Source organism: Coturnix japonica, chromosome 13 (genome assembly GCF_001577835.2).
Source record: "Coturnix japonica isolate 7356 chromosome 13, Coturnix japonica 2.1, whole genome shotgun sequence".
NCBI classification, from domain to species: domain Eukaryota; kingdom Metazoa; phylum Chordata; class Aves; order Galliformes; family Phasianidae; genus Coturnix; species Coturnix japonica.
In genome coordinates this window covers 14796691-14819237 of record NC_029528.1, presented here as the reverse complement: position 1 = coordinate 14819237, position 22547 = coordinate 14796691, and the positions used below count along the sequence as shown (strand labels likewise).

At 56.0% G+C, this 22547-nt stretch overlaps 1 protein-coding gene and 1 pseudogene across 1 annotated transcript in view; both read left to right on the top strand.

Annotated features, from left to right (window-relative positions):
* The first annotated feature begins 214 nt into the window (after positions 1 to 214).
* On the top strand, positions 215 to 9909 carry LOC107320267 (annotated as a pseudogene).
* A 3551-nt stretch (positions 9910 to 13460) lies between these two features.
* The window catches only part of PCDHGC3 (protocadherin gamma subfamily C, 3), a 34643-nt gene continuing 25556 nt past the window's right edge, over positions 13461 to 22547 (top strand). Inside the window, exons 1-2 of the mRNA XM_032447517.1 lie at positions 13461 to 16973; positions 19248 to 21722. Of these exons, the coding sequence (XP_032303408.1) occupies positions 14094 to 16973; positions 19248 to 21722 (5355 nt within the window). The 5' untranslated portion in view covers positions 13461 to 14093. The remainder of the gene's footprint in view (positions 16974 to 19247; positions 21723 to 22547) is intronic.

Below are 22547 nucleotides of genomic sequence, written 5' to 3'. Positions count from 1 at the left end.
AGGCAGCGGCGGCGCTCGGTGGAGCCGTGCGTGCAGTGCCGGGCGGCGGCTGCGGGCGCCGCTGTTCACCACGGAGGAGAAAAAAAGCGGAGCGCTGCAGGCAGCCCCGCCCGCTGCGGCCCGGCTCGCTCTCTCCATCGCTGTGTCGGCGTCCGGGCGGGCTGAGATCGGCCCCGCGGTGCGGAGCGGTGCTGCAGAGAGGCGGAGGGACCGGACGGCACCGGCCGCGGAAACGGAGCCGGAGAAGAAGGCGAGAGAGAATCCGAACAAGAAGTCGGAGGCGGAGCGGCGCGGAAGCGGCGAGTGTGAGGTGGCTGCGGGGCCGTGCGGGAGATGTGCGCGGCCAGAGAAGGGCGCTGGGGCCGGAGGCAGCGGGCGCTGCTGTGCTGCGTGTTGGTGGCGGCGTGGGAGGCGGCGTGGGGGCAGCTGCGCTACTCGGTGCCCGAGGAGCTGCCCAAGGGCTCGTTCGTGGGCGACGTGGCCAAGGACCTGGCGCTGGAGCTGCGCATGTGCCGCTCCGCAAAGCCGACGGCCGCCCAGTAAGGCGTGGGTCAGCCGCAAGGACAGCGTACGCGAGGTATTTCGCATCTGGTCATGACTGATATCAAGGCCGGGCCTAAACCCTCTTAGGAGTGGATAACGCCGAGATGAGCGGCAGTAGACAAGAATGCGGAGCAAGGCTGTGCCGGTGGCTGCGAGCGTAGATGAAATGCGGTAGCCTGCGCGCTGTGAGCTTGATCGTGCTGGAGAGGTCGAAGAGTGAAGGTATTATAAGCTGCAGCAATCGAAGTAGAGATAACGAACGAATCAACGAATCGACTCGGTTAACGCGACAAGGGGAACGCCCAAGACCCTTCCGAGCACGGATCTGAAACTGAAACAAACCATGGAGAGCTAGAGACGAGCGATGGGTCAGTCCTGGCTGACGGGTTTCCGGTGAAGGGCAACCGCCTCTAAGGGACCTCAGGACGCGGTGAGGATAAGACACTTTCTCGTGCAGAAATGAACTACTCCGCGTGACGGCGGCCCTGACGGAGCACGTCCATTTATCGCTCCGCTGGTTCTCGGCAAAGCATACCGAGCATGCCGGGAGGGACGAGAAGACGGTCCGGAGGCTGGTGGCTGGCTCATACATTGGGCGGCTAGGACGCGTGAGGAGGCGGCGTTTTCACGACGCTGAACGTTCTCGATCGGACGTTGAGGCTATGGACAGACGCGGATCGGCGCGCTTGAATCCACAGGGCCGCACTCGGGGATAGAGAGGGCTGGAGGGCAGGCGCGGAGAGTTGCCGCTAGTGGTGCGTGTGCTCGGCACCGATAACGCGGACAGGACGGCGTCGCTTTGTAAAATTGCGTCCGCGTCAGCCAGGCTGGTGTACACGGTGCGAGGTGCCCGAGGCGTACGGTTTATGCCCCGTGGGAGTCCACGTTGCGCACGCGCGTGTCCGACCAAGTCCCTGTTACCTGGTACAATGGAGACCTGGAGTCAATGCGTGTGAAGCTGAGGTTTACCTCGAGCTAAGGGTAACCGCGATTCACCCACTAGAAGCGGACAGTTGGTGAGTAACAGCGAACATCATTTCTATGTGGGGACGCCGCACGATAGGTGCGAAAGTCGATCAGCCACTTAGTTGAGAGGCATGGATCCGTGGAATTATCGAGGAACTGTATGAGACACTACCGCATTCGAGGTGCAGGCACGAGTGAGGTGGTGGTCGTTTCGACAGTTGCATAAAGTGTCGATTCGGTGACAGACGTGAACGAACAACGCCCGCCGAGATGGTCCGGTGCGGGCTCGGCGCTTGAGCGAGACGAATGCGGATGGTGACGCGTCTGCCGGGTGGACGGTGGGTGGACCCATAGCTTGCGGACTGTGCAAAGGACCGCATGACTTGCTAGTGCCCCAACGGGGAGGGGGGGCGCTGGTCGAGCTCGGGCGGGCGTTGCCGTTCCGTCTGGAGCGCGGGCGCTTGGAAGCGAAACTACTGACAGCGACGTGTAAGTGACGGCGCGGAGAGCTTGGACCGCGAGCGGGACGCGTATGGCGCTGCGGAGGTACAAGCGTGACGGTTCGCGGGCGGCGGACGGCGGGTGCGGCGTGGCGGGAGCGGCGCGGTGGCGGCGCTGCGCGGTGCTAGCGACCGTGAACGCACGCAGCGCGTCGGCGCTGTTCGTCGCGGGGGGCGCGACCTGACAGGCGCCCGGCTGGCGAGGAACGAGAACGCGGGAGGGCTGCGCTGGGTGCTGACGCGTGCGCGCGTGAGGCGGACTGGCGTGACTGGGGGCAGATACTGCGCGCGGTTCGCGCTAGCCGCTGCGGAGAGGGGGCTGAGCGGGGCGCCGCCCGCTCTCGGTCCTAGCGGTGCGTGGGCCCGGGCGGAGACGGTGGCGGCGCTGGTACGTCGGCGCTGCGCTCTGGGGTTCGATCTACGAGGAGGTGCCGCGGAGGTGGAGCTGTGGTGCGGGCGGAGGACGGCGGCCCGCGCCCGACGCTTCAAGCAAGCAACGAATGATCGTTGCGGCTGCTCGATCGCGGACGAAGAACGCACACGCGCCCGCGCGTAGGATGCTGGACCCGGCGGCCCGCCGGGCGGCGGCGCCGCGCGGGCTCGGGTCCGGGCTCCGGGTCGGGCTCGTGGGGCTGGTCAGGAGCGCCAGTGGGAGCTGGCGCCGCGCTCGCGGAGCCGGCGGCTGGTGGCTCCAGGTGGCGGTGGGCGGGGACTGGGCCGGGGACCGCGGGGCTAAGAAACGCGTGGGCGTCGTTGGATGCGAGACGTGGCCCAACGGCGACCCGGAGCCGGGGCTCGTTCCGCGATGGGCGTGCCGACGCGGCGAGGTGCGCAAGCGGCACTGCGTTCTCCTGCCGGCTGGCGGCCGCGACGGCGGTTGGCGCACAGCCTGGTGGATGGTGGTGAAGGCCACGCGGGGGCGGGCCGCGCTGTGCGGCCCACGGCGGAACCGGACGGGTGGTGCGTGGCCGCGGAGAGCGTGGCCAGAGCTTGCTGTCGGAGCTCGGGCAGCGCGGCGGCGCCGGCCACGCCCGCGGGCAGCCTTGAGCGCTGGCTGGTCTGGCCGGGCGGCCGCGTCCTGCCTCTTCTCGCCTCCTGCTGCTGCGGGCTGGCGCCTGCGCTTTTTCTTTGCGTCCGCTCGGCGCCTGGTACGGCTGCCCCGCCGCCTCTTCGGGGGCCGAGGGCCGCGTGTGTGCGGCGCGTGCACCGGCCTCGGCGACCTTCGGGTGGGCACGACCGGGCGTCCGCGCCTGCGCTGGCGGCTCGGCCTATCTCGCCGAAACGTGTCGCTCACCGGGCCCGACTCGCGCAAGAGCCAGCTGAGCTGGCAAGAGCCGGCAGCTGCTGAGCGACACGCGTCCCGGCCCGGCCGGCGCCGCACAAGCGAGAGGCCTGCTCCGTCATGCGGCGGGGAAGACGCAGCCGCCCACCGCGACTCCGAGCCCGACGCCCTCACGGTGAGTGATGCGACCGCGGCGGTTCCCGACTCCCTCCTTTCTCGCCTACTCGCAGCTTTGACTCTCTGTTAACTTGTTTCCATTTCCTCTCTTATGACCTCATTCGCTCATGTATTTGGTTTTCGGGCCCCTATTTACAGTGTTGTTGCGCTCTCTGCCCCACAGTGTTTCTATTGGGATGTGGATATATTCTTGTCGCTGTTATGTGGTTGTCCTCTCACTCTTTGATATACTGTTTCTAGCTGTCAGGATAAGGACTTGGTTGTGTTTAAGTTTCCTTCAGCAGTTTCTGAATGACGTGCTCTTAGTAGAAGCTGCCAAATGGCTTCATGTTGAACGTATGCTTGGTGCAAGAATAAGTTATGAATGGAGAGCAAGGATGGTGAGTGGCTGCATTTGAATGTGAAGAGAATGTTGGCCAGCAGTGATACTGTGTGGACTACAGTTTGATTTAATTGTTGGTGTCTAGTCCTGTAAGGAGTATGCACAATTTCATCCCAGTTTTGACATCTTGCGTGGTAATGGTAATCCTCTTATGACAAAATTTCTCTCTGTGTGTAGAATGATATGTGCATATCTCTATTGGCTTGTACATCTTGAGTGAAACCTCTCATTTATATAGTTGTGACATGGTAGTTTAGAGTTTTTTCATAGCTATAATTCTATTTATAGGCCTTCTTCTAAGCATTGATGTGTTCCACTTTTCCCTTTTTCTGGACTGAGAATATGCATCTGGAAATGATAAGATTGTATTGCATAGACTCCTGACCTTCCTTGAGGAAGTCTCAGCACATGAGGGCAGAATGTCTTGTGTGATAAAACTGAGACTGAATTCCTCATGGTTTGGGTTGTTAGTGTTAGGCTTGTCTGGTTTATTTGAGGTTGGACTGGATGACCTTGAAGGTCTTTTTGTACCTGAGCAATTCTGTGATTCTGTGATTGTGTGTTTCCTGAAATAATTAGAAAAGGTTCCTTTATTAACTGTTTTTATTTAAAGCCTCATAGTGATTGTAGATGATCCGGTGTGTTGGTAACGTCCTGAAAAAGTGATGTTTTTTTCCTAAAATGAAATCCTCTACTATGTAGTTCAAAGGAGCAGTTTAGAGCCTTACCTACAGCTTAAACAATGCATTAAAATCCAGATGTTGTTGGGGGTTGGACTCGATGATCTCTAGAGGTCCCTTCCAACCCCTACAATTCTGTGATTCAGTGAATGAAACGCTCCTGTCGTTGTCTGATACACAGTAGCAATGGGGACTCTGTCCATGGTGCTGAAAAGGTCAGAGCTATTAGGGCAGCGCGTGGGAGCCTGGCTTAGATTTTAGGAAACTGCTGGTTTGAGGAGGATTTGTTTGTGCCTCTTGAAAGCAAACCTTCTTGTCTGGATTTCCTTTCACATCTGATCCCAATGCCTGCGACTACTTCTGCTGGGATCCTGGTTTCTTTATCCTGGGAGGCAGTGTTGGTACCCCCAGAATCATGAATTTGATAAGAACTGTATATGTAGAGCAGGCCTGAGAAGTGAAAGAGATAGTGTGCCTCTAGAGGCACTCAGTTCTGTGATGCTGAAGGCAAAGAAGTGCAGAAAAGTGGTGTGGGAGAAGATGTCCCCTGCATACACTGATCCAGGGTCATACCAGGTTCCATATAGTGCTATCATATTACAACTTCATGTACACCTGGATGCATAACATTGATGGGACAAAGTTTCCTTCACACCAGTGAATGGGTAAGTATCTGGTTTGAAATCTAAGTGAAATGAAAGCAAGCCCAGTGTTTTTAACTGTTTCAGTCTGCAAATGTGCAAACATACTAGAGGGAACTAATGGGTGTAGACTGCCCAGAGAAAGAATGGTAGAAACTATTTTTTAAATCACTTTTGTGTAGATGCTCACTTGTACATGTCTTAGTTTTCCAAAGGCTAGAGATTGTTATTCTTGCAGTGTAATCATATTTTTCATGGGCAGTACAACAGCATCAAGTCAGCCTTTGAATCAGGAAGACTGATAGGTCAGCAGTGGATTTGCCTGTACCATGTTTTGATTACTAATATTGTGTCAAGTTTAGTGCCTATTTTACTAGGTCCTATTCTTGCAATGTTAAGGGTATCATGCATGACAGTTGTGTTTGTATGAGCCTTTGACCAGCACCAGTGGATGTAAAATCATGACGTACAGTGATGCAGCTTGAATTTTCAACGACTTTCAGGTGCTCATTTTAAGGCAAAGTTGTGTCAATGAAACTACACACTGCAGCAGTGCCCCTCCCATGGACCCGCTGTTTCTTTAAAATTAGAATTAGAAATATTTGAAATGACTTACCTACTACGCAGGAAGGAATTTAGGAGGACACAGCCATGTCTCTATACCCGCTATTGCAATCAAGAGGTAGCAAAAGGTTGTTAAGCATTGTTTACATCCTTGAAATCTTAAAGCCCTGTGGCATGTTTCATGGGGAAGCGGTACAGACTTGTCTGCAATGCTCGTGGCCACCTCTTGTGTCTTGTTCTCATTCCTTGGAGGACAGGAGGTACAGGGACTGTCATCTGAGAGGGCTGGGGGGAACTCCAGGCTCCTTGTCTAATGCAACAATAGTGAACTACTTGGACTGGTAAATCGTCTGCATGATGCACTAGAGAATATGCAAGGGAGGTACCCTACACGATGTGCTATGCCTACAGGTGAACAGGTTATTGTAGGCTGTTGTTGTGGAAAGAACAAGAGAAGTCATCAGTGAATGTAGCATTAAGTTGATATTGCAGTGCTGGAGAGAAAAATGAAAAGTTATTGCAAAACGACAAGAGAATAATTAACAGAGTTTGTGGTGCATAGGCTGCTTCTACACATGTGAAATAATACTCAGAAATATTTAGAATAGAACTAAAAACATGAATCCTCCTACACTACAACAGGGAGGAATCATTTGGTTTGGGAATTACACTTTCTATAGAACTCTGGCATGAGGATGGCACATGTAATGCCTTTCCTGTGTAAGATGGAGAAAGTGGGACGGTTTTGTAAAGGCAACTGAAATGGAAACAAGAGAGAACGTGAATTTATGCAACACTCAGATTATTAATGACGTCTGGAAAACTTTGGAACATTACCTGCACGAGTGACTGTAAGAAGAATCCCTGGACATCCGAAGGGAGACGGTCCTTGTGCGAAAAAGGGCTATGACTCAGAGGTGTCAAAGAGAAAGAATAAACCAAAATGATTCTCCTTATTCTGAGTGAAAAATAACGACTTGAGGAGCAACTCACTGCCGCCAGTACGGAATGTACACCATTAACAAAACATAACTCGTCTAAGTCGAATAGAAAAAGACCGGGCGAGAAGGAATGTAAAGAACATTAACAAAATCCTGAGAGAGCGGCAGAGCCCGGTGGTTTGTGGCGGTCCCGGCGGTTCCCCGGCAGAGGCAGCGGCTGCGCTTCGGTGGAGCCGTGCGTGCAGTGCCGGGCGGCGGCTGCGGCCCGCGCTGTTCACACCACGAGGAAGAAAAAAAAAGCGGAGGCGCTGCAGGCAGCCCCGCCCGCTGCGGCCGGCTCGCTCTTCTCATCGCCTGTGTCGGATTCCGAGCGGGCTGAGGTCGGCCCCGCGGTGCGAGGGAGCGGTGGCGCAGAGGGCGGAGGGACCGGACGGCACGTGGCCGGCGAAACGGAGCCGAGAAGAAGGCGACAAAATCCCGAACAAGAAGTCGGAGGCGGAGCGGCGGCTGAAACGGCGAGTGTGAGGAAGCGGCGGGGCGTGCGGGAGATGTGCGCGGCCAGAGAAAGGGCGCGTGGGCCGGAGGCAGCGGGCGCTGCTGTGCTGCGTGTGGTGGCGGCGTGGGAGGCGGCGTGGGGCAGCTGCGCTACTCGGTGCCCGAGAGAGCTGCCCAAGGGCTGTTCGTGGGCGACGTGGCCAAGGACCTGGCGCTGGAGGCTGGCGGCGCTCGGCAACCGCGGCGCCCGGAGTGGTGTCCCAAGGCAGGACGCAGTATCTCGCTCTGCATGCGAACCAGCGGCCACCTGGTGACGGCCGAGAGGATAGACAGGGAGCAGCTGTGCGAGACTGTGCAGCAATGCGTGCTGCGCTGTGAGCTGATCGTGGAGGGCGAGATGAAGGTTTATGCAATCGAAGTGGAAATCACGGACATTAACGACAACGCGCCCAGGTTTCGAGAGGAAGAAGTGGAGCTGAGAATGGGCGAGACGATAGCCCCAGGGTCCCGTTTTTTGTTAAGTGCCGCCCACGACCCGGACGTGGGCAAGAATTCTCTACAGAGCTACTCTCTGAGCGGCGACGAGCACTTCTCGCTGTCCGTGCAGACAGGAGCCGACGGCGAGAAGCGTCCGAAGCTGGTGCTGGCCAAGGCGCTGGACCGGGAGGAGGCGGCGTTTCACGAGCTGCTGCTGAGGGCGAGCGACGGCGGCGACCCGGCTCGGACGGGCACGGCGCGAATCCGCGTGGCTGTGCTGGACGCCAACGACAACGCGCCCGCGTTCAGCCAGGCGTGTACACGGTGCGAGTGCCCGAGGACGTGCCCGTGGGATCCACGTTACTCAGCGTCACCGCCACCGACCCCGACGACGGAACCAACGGAGACGTGAAATACTCATTAAATAAGATTACTGAGAAAGCTTCGAAGATATTCAATCTTGGACGCTAACACGGGAGCGATCATGCTAGCGAAGAACGTGGATTTCGAGGAAGCCACAGTCGTATGAACTCGAAAGTACAGGCACGGACGGAGATGGCCTTTTTGACACGGCGAAAGTGTCGATCTCGGTGACAGACGTGAACGACAACGCGCCCGAGATTTCGGTGCGGTCGGCGCTGAGCGAGATCTCGGAGGACGCGTTGCCGGGGACGGTGGTGGCCCTGCTGCACGTGCAGGACCGCGACTCGGGCGCCAACGGGAGGTGCGGTGCAGCCTGGGCGAGGGCGTCCCGTTCCGTCTGGAGCGGGCGCTGGACGACTACTACAGCGTGGTGACGGCGCGGGAGCTGGACCGCGAGCGGGCGTCGGAGTACAACGTGACGGTGCGGGCGGCGGACGGCGGGTCGCCGGCGCTGCGGAGCGGCGCGGTGCTGGCGCTGCGGGTGCTGGACGTGAACGACAACGCGCCGGTGTTTCGCGGAGGCGCGCTACAGCGCCCGGCTGGCCGAGAACAACGCGGAGGGCGCGCTGGTGCTGACGGTGCGCGCGTGGGACGTGGACTGGGGGCAGAACGCGCGCGTGCGCTACCGGCTGCGGGAGGGGCGGCTGCGGGGCGCGCCGCTCTCGTCCCTACGTGTCGGTGCAGGCGGAGACGGGCGCGCTGTACGCGCTGCGCTCGTTCGACTACGAGGAGGTGCGCGAGGTGGAGCTGTGGGTGCGGGCGGAGGACGGCGGCGCGCCGCCGCTCAGCAGCAACGTGTCGGTGCGGCTGCTGATCGCGGACGAGAACGACAACGCGCCGCAGGTGCTGTACCCGCCCCCTCCGGCGGCGCCGCCCGCTTCGGGCTCCGGGTCGGGCTCCGGGTCGGGCTCGTGGCTGGTCGGGCGTGGAGCTGGCCGCCGCGCTCGGCGGAGCCGCGGCGCGCTGGTGGGCCAAGGTGGTGGCGGTGGACGCGGACGCGGCAGAACGCGTGGCTGTCGTACGAGCTGGCCAAGGCGAAGAGCCGGGGCTGTTCGCGTGGGGCTGCACAGCGGCGAGGTGCGCACGGCTCGCTCGCTGCCGCTGGCCCGCGACGCGGCGCGGCACAGCCTGGTGGTGGTGGTGAAGGACCGCGCGGCCGGGGCGCTGGCCCACGGCCACGCTGACGGTGGTGCTGGCCGAGAGGCGGTGGCCGAGTGCGTCGTGAGCTGGCGAAGCGCGCGAGCGCCGGCCCGAGCCCGCGGGCAGCCTGACGCGCTGGCTGGTAGCTGGCGTGGCGGCCGGTTCCTGCTCTTCTCGCTCTTCCTGCTGCGTAGCTGTCTTGGCCTGCTGCGCTCTGCGCCGCTGGCGTGGCTGGCAGGGGGGGGCGGCTCCCCCGCCTCCTTCGGCGGCCGGCGTGTTGCGCGGCGTCCCGGCCTCGCCACTTCGTGGGATTCGACGGCGTCCGCGCCTTCCTTGCCGGACTCACTACTACACGCAACGACGTGTCGCTCACGGCCGACTCGCGCAAGAGCCAGCTGCGCTGCAAGGCCGGCAGCTGCTGCGACACGCTCCCGGCCCGGCCGGCGCCCAACGAGGCCGCTCCGCTGCGCGGGGAAGACGCAGCCGCCCACCGCGACTCCGAGCCCGACGCCCTCACGGTGAGTGATGCGACCGCGGCATTGCTCGAGTCCCACCCTCCCCTCTCGACTTTCGCTCGTGGCTTTGTGTCTCCGTGGTATCGCGTTTCTCCTTTCCTCTCATATCGTCATTTGCTCTAAGTCTGGTGTTAACGCCCCTAATTTTTACAGTGTTGTTTCGCTCTCTGCTGGGCAGAGTAAGGGACGGTGCAGTTCTGCAGGGGGTATCGAGATGTTATTATCGCACACTGTGAACTCTTGGCACTTTGACTGATGCCTTACAGTTTGTTCTGTATCCTTATTCTCTCACGTCTATAGCATCGAGTATTGTGTACCTTTTAACGTATGAAAATGCATGACATTGCTGTGTTAAGGATACACGTGTTTGTATTTCTCTGATCACGCCTCCTCTCTTAGCCCTTCTCTCCTTCCTTTTCTCTTGCCTCTTTGCTCTTTCTCCTCTGTGGAGGGAGCTTTCTGTCCTTCGCAGTCAGAGCTGTTTCAACGCGCCTTTTGTGTAGATGCCCTTTGCTGAGGGGATGCAAACCCAGGCTCTGTTGTCAGCATTGATGTTGGGGTGGAAGGTGGGAGGTGTGAGTGTTCTTTCAGTTGCAGTTTGCTTTACCAAGACTTTCTGTGTTTCATTCCTCTCTCACTCATCTTTTTGCCTGCCATGTAAAATTCACGTTCTTATGTCGACACGAGATGTTCCGAATAAAACTTGTAATGGTTTTCAGGATCTGCTGTTTTCTTGATAGCCTATGTGCTTATTGAGTCATGTGAGATTGTCCTTGCTGATCCAAACTTTCCTTCCTTTTCCACTAGAGGTAAAGGTTGAATTTTAATACCAGCATTATTGTTACTCTTCTACATTCATTGTTTCCTGAGTTTTGGATTGATGAAAGGATAATATCTCTGTAAAGATAGTGCAGATAAAGGAGTTTGCTTTACCTCTATTTACCTGTACAGACCATAGGAATCTGGTTCTTTCTGATGTCCACTAAAGACTGGAAGGTCTCTTAAGATTGTAGGATTGTCTCTTAATGATTCTGTGTACAATGTAGCTGCTTCTCCTTTATTCTCTTCAGAAAGTTACTGCATCATGGTGTGTTGAGCAAGGGAATGTCTTTCTATCCTTCTATGCTTTGATTTTTGTGCAAGAGTTCAAGAAACAGACTGGGCAGCTGGTCCTTATGTCACCTCTGCCTGTTATGAAGGTGAAATGCAATTATCTTCAATCGTTACAGCTGTGTTTGTGAATGACCTCGGTGTGATGTGTGTGAAAGGCTTGTTGAGGAAAAAGAGGATGTGGCTTACTGATTCCTAGTCTTCTATCTATAACCTATAAGAATGGAGTTGGGGGTGTCTTTGTTAACTGTGGTAAGAGCTGTTTCACCTTTAAAGGCTGTATTATCAGACAGGAAGTTCCCTTGTAATTGTAAGACTGGGTGAGCAGTTTGCTTACCTATATTGACTGTTTTCAGCTGTGAATACTGCTACGTGCTTATGTTTCTAAGGAGACAGCACTGAATGAAGTGCTCTTGCTGTGATGTATGGCCAAAAGTTGGATAGTTTCTGGCATTGAACTTAGAGATCAGGTTGGATGATATGGTTGGGGCTGGGCAGTGGTTTGATTTCATACTTCAAAGTTGACCTACCAAGGGTGGAGCTGGGTGCGTCTCCACTAACAAACATATATTATAGTAGCAGCCATGTTGCAGGTTCGCTAGTGTCATTTGTTTCTTGGAGTCCTTGGACGTATACAGGTCTGATGGCTGAAGACTTATAGGGCATTTGAAAGAGTCTGTTGTGGTTAATTTTTAATGTATGAAAGATAGGTGTTAACCTTCAACTTATCATAGCTGTTAGATCAGATTTTCCTTTTAGTTTTGTCCAAACTTCCTTGGCTACCTCTGGCTATGGTCTATATTTTGAGCTCTGGGTGGTTCCTTCTGTGCCTTTGACGTCTACTAGCAATCTTTATTATGCCTATATGTACCTAGTCACATAATTGCAAATGAAATTGATTCCTTCACATATGTTGGCTTAAGGATGTTCATTGTTTGTTGTCAAGGTCTAAAGATGGTCCTCAGTGTGGCTGATAATCCTTCAGAGCTTGGAAGATCTGTTGTAACTGAAGGCCTTGGGGAGGACTTGTACAGGAATACATGCCTTGAATGTTTACAGCTATCAAAACAGACTTTGAAATACTTTGATACTCTTCGATGATCGTGCTGGGTGATGATGTGGCCAAAAGATATCTGTGGCCAAAAATGTGTCCATTGTATCGATTCTGTGAATGCGGAGTAATGAGGGTGTGCATCTGGCTTTGGATCTGAAAAACATGTGGGTCTACAGGAGGATTGTTTGAATAATGGATTTGATCTGAACAAAGGCCTGCGCTGTTTGGACTGTTATCTTCCTTTCTCTGACCCAAAGGAAATGCTAATAAGTTATTGCTGTTAAAAACTGCTTGTAGAAGGATGCTTTCAATGGGTAGGATGCCTTAAAATCCCATCATGGAATCTCATTCACTTAACTGTCTCTCCATGTAACACTGTGACGTAGAGCTTTCCTATGGTCAGAATTAAGGTTCCAGGTCTCTTTTTTTCCCCAGGTAGGTTGTGCTTTGTATCTCCCATTTCTGGACAGTGCTTTTGCATTTTGAACTGCTCATGTAGTTTTGCTCCATATCCTTACTTCCCTTCATGAGGCCTCAAGAACATGAAGATAGAATCTTATGTTAAGAAAATGAAGCAGAAATTCAAACCGAATCCCTCATGTTTTCTCATGAAGTTCGTCTTGAGAAAGCATCCCATATTGAGTCCTTTATGTTCTCATTTTGGTATTCATCAGAGATGAGCAGGACGCGTACTAGTGAAATTGATGAGAGACTTTGATTTGTTAAAATGATGTCCCTTGTTATCTAGTGCAGAGAAAGACTTTCGGACTTGCTTGCAGCTGTAGACCTTGGTAACTTCCAGGTGCTCTGGAGGTGAATTATGGTGCACACCATGAAGCCTGCAGTGCTCTCCTGTGTTGAGTTTCAAGTGTCTGAATTAAAACCATGTTTGTGGGATGATGATGCAAGGGTTGCTTCCTTTGTTTAAAAATCATTGTTTAGGATGAATGTAAGCCAGTATTTGAAATGAATGGGGAGATGGTTGTTTTGGTGCCTGCTTTGGGCAGCTCTTCTACTAGGCTCTTGGGTGAGCGTGATCGTGACTGCTCTGTGAAAGAAGGATTGCTCTGCAGTTTCCTGGTGAGAGCTGCAGTGGAATAAGCTTGTGAAGGAGAAACTGAGTCCTGCAGTTCATATCTTAACATCTTGTAAGGGAATGGTGAGAGCTGCTTCCTTGTAAGATATGGATGAGGATATGAAGTATTGCTAGAACCTGTGAATGAGCCCCGTGGTCACTGATGGAGTGAGTCATCTTTCGGAACAGACAGAGTGCTTGGAAAATCCACTGTGTTTGTAGTTCCCAAGCTCACTCTCTGTCTAAAGCTTGTACTAATTCATATAGCGTTATAATATCCGTGGTCATGAACCATGCTTTGTTGGTTTACAGAGAGTCTTCCATTCCGTACTTTCATTTGATATCTTTTGAGAGGAGATGCTATTACAGAAATAGGTACTGAGAGAGATACATACATACATACATACATATATATATGTATGTATGTATTCATAAATATTGCCCTCAAGGGAGTTTTGTGCTTTCTGTTTTCAGAGCTGTGATGTTGTGGTGTGAATTCTGTGGCAGTTCTGGTGCTGCTGATAAACATTCCTCTCTAGATTTGCTCCTCTTCAAAGCCTTTCTGAGCCCCTGCCTTGTCCCTTTTTAGTCATCTTCTGACCCATGAGCCACCAGCTTGGAAAGCTGTCTGATGTGTTGCATATGCTTCAGGCATCATCGTAGGTTCATCACAATTGCTTCTCTTTACAATTCTCAAAGCAGCACGCTGGTAATGGAAGTGTCCCAGGGACTGCAGGCATGTGGGTGTATATTCATTGTTCCTACACCTACTTCCTTACCTTTCTCACTAAGAGAAGCAGTTTTGAGGAGCAGATGGAGCAGGGCTGTGTTCAGCCTGTTACAGCAGGGAGCTCTGCTGGTCTCCCTGACTTGTAGAAGTGGGAGCTTGCACTGATACTGCTGTCATAGTGAGTGAAGCATGCTGTGCTCTCCCAGGATCTCAGCCACTCTGAGATATGACATGGAAGAGGAGTTCCTCAAAAACAGTGGTGTTCAAGGTGGATCAGATGCTTGCTTCCTACCCCAGCTTTTCTTTGGAGGTACTTTGTTACCGTTGCTGCTTATAGCTCATAGGAATAAAAGAGCTGGGGGAAGACAATCCGCAGCACTCGCAGAAGCTCCGGGAAGATGTCGGATCATTCCTGTGCAGTGTTTCTGTTCTTACCTGTGCTCACCTGTGCTCTGATGCGCAGCGTCTGCCCAGTAACGCGTTCCCCCTCCGCTCCGTTTCCACGGCAGGGCCGACCTGTTCGCTTCGCCTCTCCCGGTGCCCGGGGAGGAACCGCGCTGCCGCCTGGCGGGCAGCTGCCGTCGGTGCGGGGAGCGGAGCCTCGGACGGCTGCGGTATCACCGCGGGGCCTCCGGGTGCCGCTGTTGGCCGCCGCCGCCGCCGCTTCCCGTCCCCCCGGCTGCTCTCTCTCCCGGCGCTGCTCACAACGGGCAGCAGAGACGCAGCGGCAGAGTCGGAGCCCGGATCGCAGCGTTCAGTCCGCATCAGAGCTCGGGGAGGGCGATTCCCGGCTGGAATCGCTGCGGGAGGAGGAAGGAGAGCGGCGAACGCAGCTCCCAATGGCGGGCGGGCAGCAGCGGAGCCGCTGGAGATGGGCAGAGGGGCTGCTGCCCGCTTTGTTGCTGTGCTGCTGCTGCTGCCGGGCGGCGCCGGAGCGGCTCCGCTACGCGATCCCCGAAGAGCTGAGCAGGGGTTCGCTGGTGGGGCCGCTGGCGCGGGACCTGGGGCTGAGCCCGGCAGAGCTGCCGGCGCGTCAGCTGCGGATTGTCTCCGGTGATGAAAAGCGATACTTCGTTCTCGAGGAAGAGAGTGGAAACCTGCGCGTAAACGAGAGGATAGATCGGGAGGGCATCTGCGGAGACGTGACGCCTTGTGTCTTCGGTTTGGAAACTGTCATGGAAAACCCTTTCAATATATATCACGTGAGCATTACTATCCAGGATATCAATGACAATGCGCCGCGCTTTGACAAAGAAGTTGTTGCTATAGAATTGATCGAGTCCACTCCTCCCGGGACGAGGCTCCCCCTGGGCACTGGCAGAGATCCCGATATTGGGGTGAACTCGTTACAGAGCTACCAACTTACCCCCAATCCGCTCTTCTCCCTTGTAGTGAAGGAGGACTCTGATGGGAGGAAACATGCAGAGCTGCTGTTGGAGAAAAACTTAGATCGTGAAAAACAGAAAAGCCATAATTTGATACTAACGGCAGTGGACGGTGGGGATCCAGTCCGATCTGGAACCACCCAGATAAAGATCGATGTGACTGATGCAAATGATAACGCACCGGTGTTCACCAAAGAGATCTACAAGGTTGGAGTGCCAGAAAACCTTCCAGAAGGCTCCTTAGCTTTTCAGGTGAAAGCTACTGATGGAGATGAGGGTACAAACGCGGAAATCACCTATTCTTTCAACGACATTGCAAGCAGTGCTCGCCAGCTCTTCAGTCTGGACCCCAAGACAGGTGACGTGAGGATTACCGGTCCCCTGGATTACGAAGATGTGAAATACTATAAAGTAACTGTTGAAGGCAAGGACGGAGGTGGGCTGAGTGCGCACGCCAAAGTGCACATAGACATTATAGACGTGAACGACAACGCTCCAAGCCTTACCCTCCTGCCTATTTTGAACCCGATACCCGAGGATTCAGTTCCGAGCACAGTCGTGGCTGTGATCAACGTTCGTGACAGGGACTCCGGAGTAAATGGGGAAGTGACCTGTAATCTTGACGGCGACTTGCCTTTCAAACTAGAAGCGTCATCAGAGAGTACCTACAAACTTGTAATTGAAAATAGCCTGGACAGAGAGGAAGTCTCTACTTACAACATCACGATCATCGCCACGGACCGGGGCAGCCCGGCGCTGTCGAGCCGCGCGGATCTGGTGCTGGAGGTGTCGGACGTGAACGACAACGCGCCGGCGTTCTCGCAGGCCGTGTACAGGGTCTACGCGCGGGAGAACAACGCGGCGGGCGCGGAGCTGGCGCGGCTGTGGGCGCGGGACCCGGACGAGGGGGGCAACGGGCGCGTGAGCTACTCGGTGGCGGAGGGCGGCGCGGAGGCGGCCGCCGTGTCGGTGCGGGCGGAGACGGGCGAGCTGTACGCGCAGCGCTCGTTCGACTACGAGCGGTGCCGCGAGTTCGCCGTGGAGGTGCGGGCGCGGGACGGAGGGACGCCGGCGCGCAGCGCCACGGCCACGGTGCGCGTCTTCGTGCTGGACCGCAACGACAACGCGCCGCGGGTGCTGTGGCCGGCGGCGGGCGGGGCGGACGGCGGCGGCGCGGGGGCGGGGGCGGGAGCGGGGGCGGGGCCGTTCGAGTTGGTGCCGCGCTCTGCTGGGCCTGGCTACCTGGTGGGCACAGTGACGGCAGTGGATGCAGACGCAGGGCTGAACTCCCGCCTGTCGTACCAGCTGCTCCAGGCGCCGGAGCCGGCGCTGTTCCGCGTGGGGCTGCACAGCGGCGAGGTGCGCACGACGCGGGCCGTGTCGGAGCGGGACGCGGCCAAGCAGCGGCTGGTGGCCGTGGTGAAGGACCACGGGCAGCCGGCGCTGTCGGCCACGGCCACGCTGCACGTGGTGCTGGCCGAGAGCGTGCAGGACGCGCTGCCGGAGCTGAGCGAGAAGAACGCCGAGTCTGAGGTGGCTTCTGATCTAAACCTCATTCTCGTGGTAGCTCTCGCTTTGGTGTCTTTGCTATTCGTTTTCACGGTCATTTTAGTCGTGTTCTTTAAATGCCGACGGCCCAGGAGCCCCCCCATCTTTCTAACTTCCGATAAGGAACTCTACTCCAGCCTGGGCCCCAAAGCGCCCTTCAACTACTGCAGCAGCACGCTGCCCCTGCCCTATGCCTACGAGGTGTGCCTGGCCTCCGAGTCGGGCCAGAAGGACTTCACGTTTCTCAAACCAGGGGCAGCAGCGCTCTCTGACCTTTTGACGGGGGAAGCCGGTGCAGGTGGTCAGTCCGAGAAGGACCCTCCCGACCCTGACAGCTCGGTGCAGGTGAGCTGCTCCCCCATGCCCCTCTGTGTGGGTTTCTGTGGTTTCATTCCTCCCTCACTCAAGCTGTCTTACTCTGTGTGTGAGTTTCTGCAAGTTGGGGTACTGGGGTGGAGTGATGGCACAAGGGTCCTGGGATCCAACTGGAATTCCCAGTGTAGGGGAGGGGACTGTCCTCTTCAGTGCCACATTTTAGTGCTCAACCACTTCAAATGGTGCTTTCAGGAGCTCCAAGTTTGTCTCTGTTGATAGCCTGGTGTCCTGTCATGGTGATGTAGATGTAATGTCTACAGGTCAGGCAGAATGTGGGAGTTGGAAGTGTTGCATCTTCAGTGCCCTTCTTGAGTAGGGACATAACTTGGCTGTACTCAGCTGATTACTACTGGGACAAGGCACTCTGAATTTAGCCGTTTCTCCTATGGGGAGAAACTCCTTATAAAATGTGGTATGTGTGTTAGATCAATTGCTCAGTAAGAGCTTAGACTGGAGAGTATTAGGAAAGAGGCAGTGGCTGGAGGTAAAAAAAGATTTGGAGCTTATTTCAGAGTTAATAAGTGAAGCGGCTGAAGGCTATTTGAAGGTTTAGCCTCAAAACGGCTGTGGATTTTCTTCTTTTTGGATTATAAGTAAGAAGGAAAGGTAATTTGAATTTGCTTGTGTAATGGCTTGTGAAACAAGAGCTCTGCTTTCAGCACTGTGAGCCTGCAGACGTGTCCAGGTAGAGGCGCTCTGGAGCACGGAGAGGCAAAACCCTTCGGACTCCCGTGCGCGATGCAGCTGCGGTGGGTAAAGCAGGACGTTTTCCTTGGGAATCGTAATGAATTCTGCTCCAGAATTCAATTCTTTTAAGTTAGTGATGACTAACATTGGAATTTATTGACTTGAGGCGCGTACTTTTCTCACGTTCTGTGGGCTGGCGATAAGGATGTGCTGGCAGCGATACAATGACAATGATTCTTGGCAATGACTCGGTAGCAAACCCTGAGCCGATCTGTTTGATGCTGTTGACGCTGCATACATTCCGTGCTGCATCTCGGCTGTTAATAGGAGTGTGCGGGGTAAAAACAGGTACGCAGAGGCCATGAACCCGCCGGGTGTCGCGTTTCCCACGTTGGTGAGGGCGATTTGCAGCCCCGCTCACGTTAAGCTGCGTGATGGTAGATAATCGTCATCATCTGCGGCTCTTTGGAATGAATTACTCGGGATCCGTGCAGTTTCCATCCATGAACGGGTGTGGGCGCTAATTTCAAGTCCGATCGTTCGTCGTTATCAGATATGGGAGGAGCCGTCGCAGCCCGATTTTCACAGGGCTCTCGGCGCTCCCGTTTCAAGCTCCTTTTAGCGTTTTCTCATTCCACCGAGAAAACGTAGCAGTTTCACTGGTGACAGCGTTCCAAAACTGCAATAGTTTGAATCCATTTGCGAGTTCCAAGCGTCAGAAAAAGCCTCTGTATAGGGAGGTGGTGTGATGACAGCAGGCAGGGAGCTCGGGGAGGGGGATCACGGTGCTGGCTGCCGGGGGGCTCCGCATGGGACAGGGAAGGGCTGTTCCGAGTGCCGGCTCGGGGCGGGAGGTGACTGTGTCCCGGGGGGGACCAGGCGGCGAGCTGGGAGGTGGCAAGGAGGGAAGGAGTGCACAACTGAGAGTGCTACGGGTTGTCCCTCTGGGACAGTGGTGGCGATGGGGAGAGGGGCCGGGGCGATGCTCCTGGGATTGTCACTTTGTCGGCGACGCTGCTTTGCTGGCATCCAGCGGTGAGCCGTCGGGACGCTGTGGGACAGTAGGAAAGGGGCGGATTGCTGGAATGACCGAGATCCGCAGGGACCCGAGGGCTATCGCTACACACACACCTCGTCCCGCCCCTTCCACCGCCCCCTCTCGCTCTGCTGCCCTTCTCCAACGAGATACTCTTCTCTCAGGTGACACTTCCCTGTTTCCAATCTTCCCTTCTGGCCGCTTCCGCTCCATTAACTCGTATCACCGAACCTTCCCCGTGCGTGGGGACGGGATGAGCGCTCACTGAGCCGGGAGCCCCGCGGGGGCGGGCGGGCAGCAGCTCCCGGAGCCCTGCGCTCCGTGCAGTTATTGGCCGGGACTCTATGTGCCGCTGTCGGCCAATGCTGGAGCGGGAGATCGGGCGGCCCGGCCCCGCTCAGAGCCGGGATGAGGCACTGAGAGACTAAGAGAGAGCCGGGCAGTGAGTCAGAGCCGTGCCGCCGAGCGATGCCCGTCTCCCCGCCGCACGCCGCTTCCCGGAGCGCTGGGCAGCGGCATGAAGGGGCCAGCTGAGGATTTCTAGGGGGAAGAGGCGGGGAGCGATGAAAGGCGTCGCTGCGAGGAGCCGCGGGGTGACGCCGGGGCAGGTATTGAGCCTCTGCCTCCTGCTCGCCGCTTCCTCCGGGGCTTCCGCCGCCATTCGCTATGCCATCCCCGAGGAGGCGCGGAGAGGATCGGCCGTGGGCAACGTGGCAGCCGACCTGGCGCTGGACCCGGCTCGACTGTCGGGGCGGCGACCGCGGGTGGTGTCCGGCGGCAGCAAGAAGTACTTCGCGGTGGATCCGGCGAGCGGGGCGCTGGTGGTGAGCTCGCGGCTGGACCGGGAGGAGCTGTGCGGAGCGCTCTCCCCCTGCACCCTCAGCTTTGAGATCGTGCTGGAGAAACCTCTGGAGCTGTACAGCGGCGCCGTGGAGATCCAGGACATCAATGACAACGACCCGGTTTTTCCCAGCGGTCAGGCGAGGCTGGAAATCAGCGAGTCGGTGGTGGCCGGGACGCGCTTCCCGCTAGAGAGCGCGCAAGATCCCGATGTGGGAATTAACTCTTTGCAGACCTACCAGCTCAGCGCCAACCCGCACTTCGTGCTGGACGTACAGACGAGGGTGGACGGCAGCAAGCATGCGGAACTGGTGCTAGAGAAGGAACTGGACAGGGAGGAACAACGAGAGCTGCACTTGGTCTTGACGGCGCTGGATGGAGGCAGCCCGCCACGGTCGGCCCACATGCAGATCCACATTGACGTGGTGGACTCCAATGATAATGCTCCAGTCTTCAACCAGTCCACCTATAAGGCAAGTGTGAGGGAGAACACGCCCAGCGGCACCCTGGTCACCAAGGTCAGTGCCTATGACCTGGATGATGGGCCCAATGGAGACATCGTCTACTCCTTCAGCAGCCACACGCCAGCCAAGGTACGAGAGCTCTTTGCTCTGGACTCAGACACAGGGGAGCTGAGGGTCAAAGGCCAGCTGGACTATGAGGAAACGAAGCTGTATGAGATTTACTTACAGGCTAAAGATAAAGGTGCCGTTCCTGGTGTTGCCAACTGCAAAGTGCTGGTTGAAGTCGTGGATGTGAATGATAATGCTCCAGAGGTGACGGTGACTTCGGTGTACAGCCCTGTGCCTGAGGATGCAGCCCCGGGGACTGTTGTAGCTCTGCTGAGTGTAACAGACTTGGACTCTCGAGACAACGGTCTGGTGAACTGTTTTATTCCCCCTGGGATCCCATTCACGCTCAGTTCCTCCCTCAAAAATTACTACACATTGAAAACTAAAGCAGCTCTGGACCGGGAAGAGGCATCAGAGTACAACATCACCGTCACAGCCAGGGACTCGGGTTCGCCGCCCTTGTCTGCAGTAAAGCACATCCTGGTGCAGGTGTCAGACGTCAACGACAATGCACCCAAATCTTCCCAGGACTCCTATGATGTGTACGTGCTGGAGAACAACGTGCCAGGCATCTCTATTCTTAATGTGAGCGCCACAGACCCAGACCTGGGGCGCAACGGCCATCTCTCCTATTCCCTCCTGCAGGGTGACAACACCGTGGGTCACCTCTTCTCCATCAACCGGGAGAGTGGTGCCCTCCATCTGCTGACCTCCCTGGACCATGAGGACCGGATGGAGTTCAGCATGATGGTGCAGGTTCAGGACGGTGGCTCTCCGCCTCTTGCCACCAACCTGTCGGTCAATGTGTTTGTCACTGACCTCAATGACAATGCCCCCACTGTGCTGTACCCCCTCCCCAACTCCACATCCTCCTATACCGACGTGGTGGCACCGGGCACTCCTGCGGGTCACGTTGTCACCAAGGTGGTGGCGGTGGACGCGGATGCGGGATACAATGCCTGGATCTCCTACACCCTGCTGCAGGCCACTGACCCCACTCTCTTCTCAGTCGGGCTGCACAGTGGGGAGATCATCACAGCCCGTCAGCTCCGGGAGGACGAGGCTCCTCAGCACACCTTGGTCATCCTGCTGAAGGACCACGGGGAGCCCGCGCTGTCAGCCAGTGCCACCGTCTCCATCTCTGTAGCCGAGAGGGTCAAGGAGGCACTCACCGACCTCACTGATGTGACACCCCCACATGACCCCAAGAGGCATATGACTTTCTATCTCATCTTGGCTGTCATTTTGGTCTCGGCCGCTTTCTTCATCACCATAGTGTCGGTGGGCATCTTCAAGTGCTACAAGTGGAGGCAGTCAAAGGAGCTGTTCAACAGCTCCAGGAGCACCCTGTACAGGACACCAGGGCCCTTCCACCACGTTGATGCCGTGCGGGGTGGTTTCACACCACCCAACTTCTACCATCAGGTCTATCTCACCACGGACTCTCGGCAGAGTGATCTCCTGTGTAAAAAACCCATCACATCCAGCCCCCTGGGGAGCCGCCAGAACACCATGAGGAGTGGTGAGCCAGGACTGTACCACCAAATGGTGGGCACCGCCAGCCGGCTCCCCGCACCCACTGAGGTAATGTAGCCCTTCCTTGGCATGTCCCAGTGCCAAGCTGATCCGTGGCTTCTTTGTGCTATATGCCTATGGCAGCAGATTGAGGTTGGGGGAAATATCCAGTTGTTCCATGTTGTTAAAGAGCAGTTGGTTTCTTCGAAGTCAAATGAGCCATCCCATGCGCCGATGACATTTGCACTGTGGTGAGCATGGTCGGGTTAGTCTGTTTACTCCCAGTAGTGAACTTGTGTCTTTTGGATGCAGTTTTGGGTACGCCTTGCATGGCTAAGCCAGTGGAGGCTGAGGTCAGCTGGCAACCACTTATAAATCCTTAGTAGGAACTCTGCTGCTTGTGGGGTTTCCTTACCTTTGCAAAACAAAAACCGAGTGCTTGCAGGTGCAGGCTGGGGCTGTGATCCCTCTGCAGTGTGTCCCAGTATGGGACAGGTGAGGTGGGCTGGGAGCCATCGGCTGCTGGTGGGGCAGCAGTGCATCGCGTCCTACCATAGCACATGTAGCTGAAGGGCAGTTCTGGTCCTGGCCTGTGGCTGTAGAACCGTCTCTTCTCTCCTTGTCTTGCTTGGTGTTTGATTCCTGATGGCTCCGGTTTTATTCCCTTTTAAGTTCTGTGAGGATGCTCATCTCAGGGCAGTTTGGTGGGGTCACAGACTGTCACTGCTGCTCTCAGGGTTCCTTTGAGCCGAGTGCCGGATGCTGAGCCCACCACCCATGTATTTCATTACCACCCCTATCACAAACCCTACAGGTTCTGTAATGTGCTGTCTCACGGTGCTGTCTAACATCCTGGCTGAAAAAACTGCAGGCAGGAAAATGTTTGCGCATGCC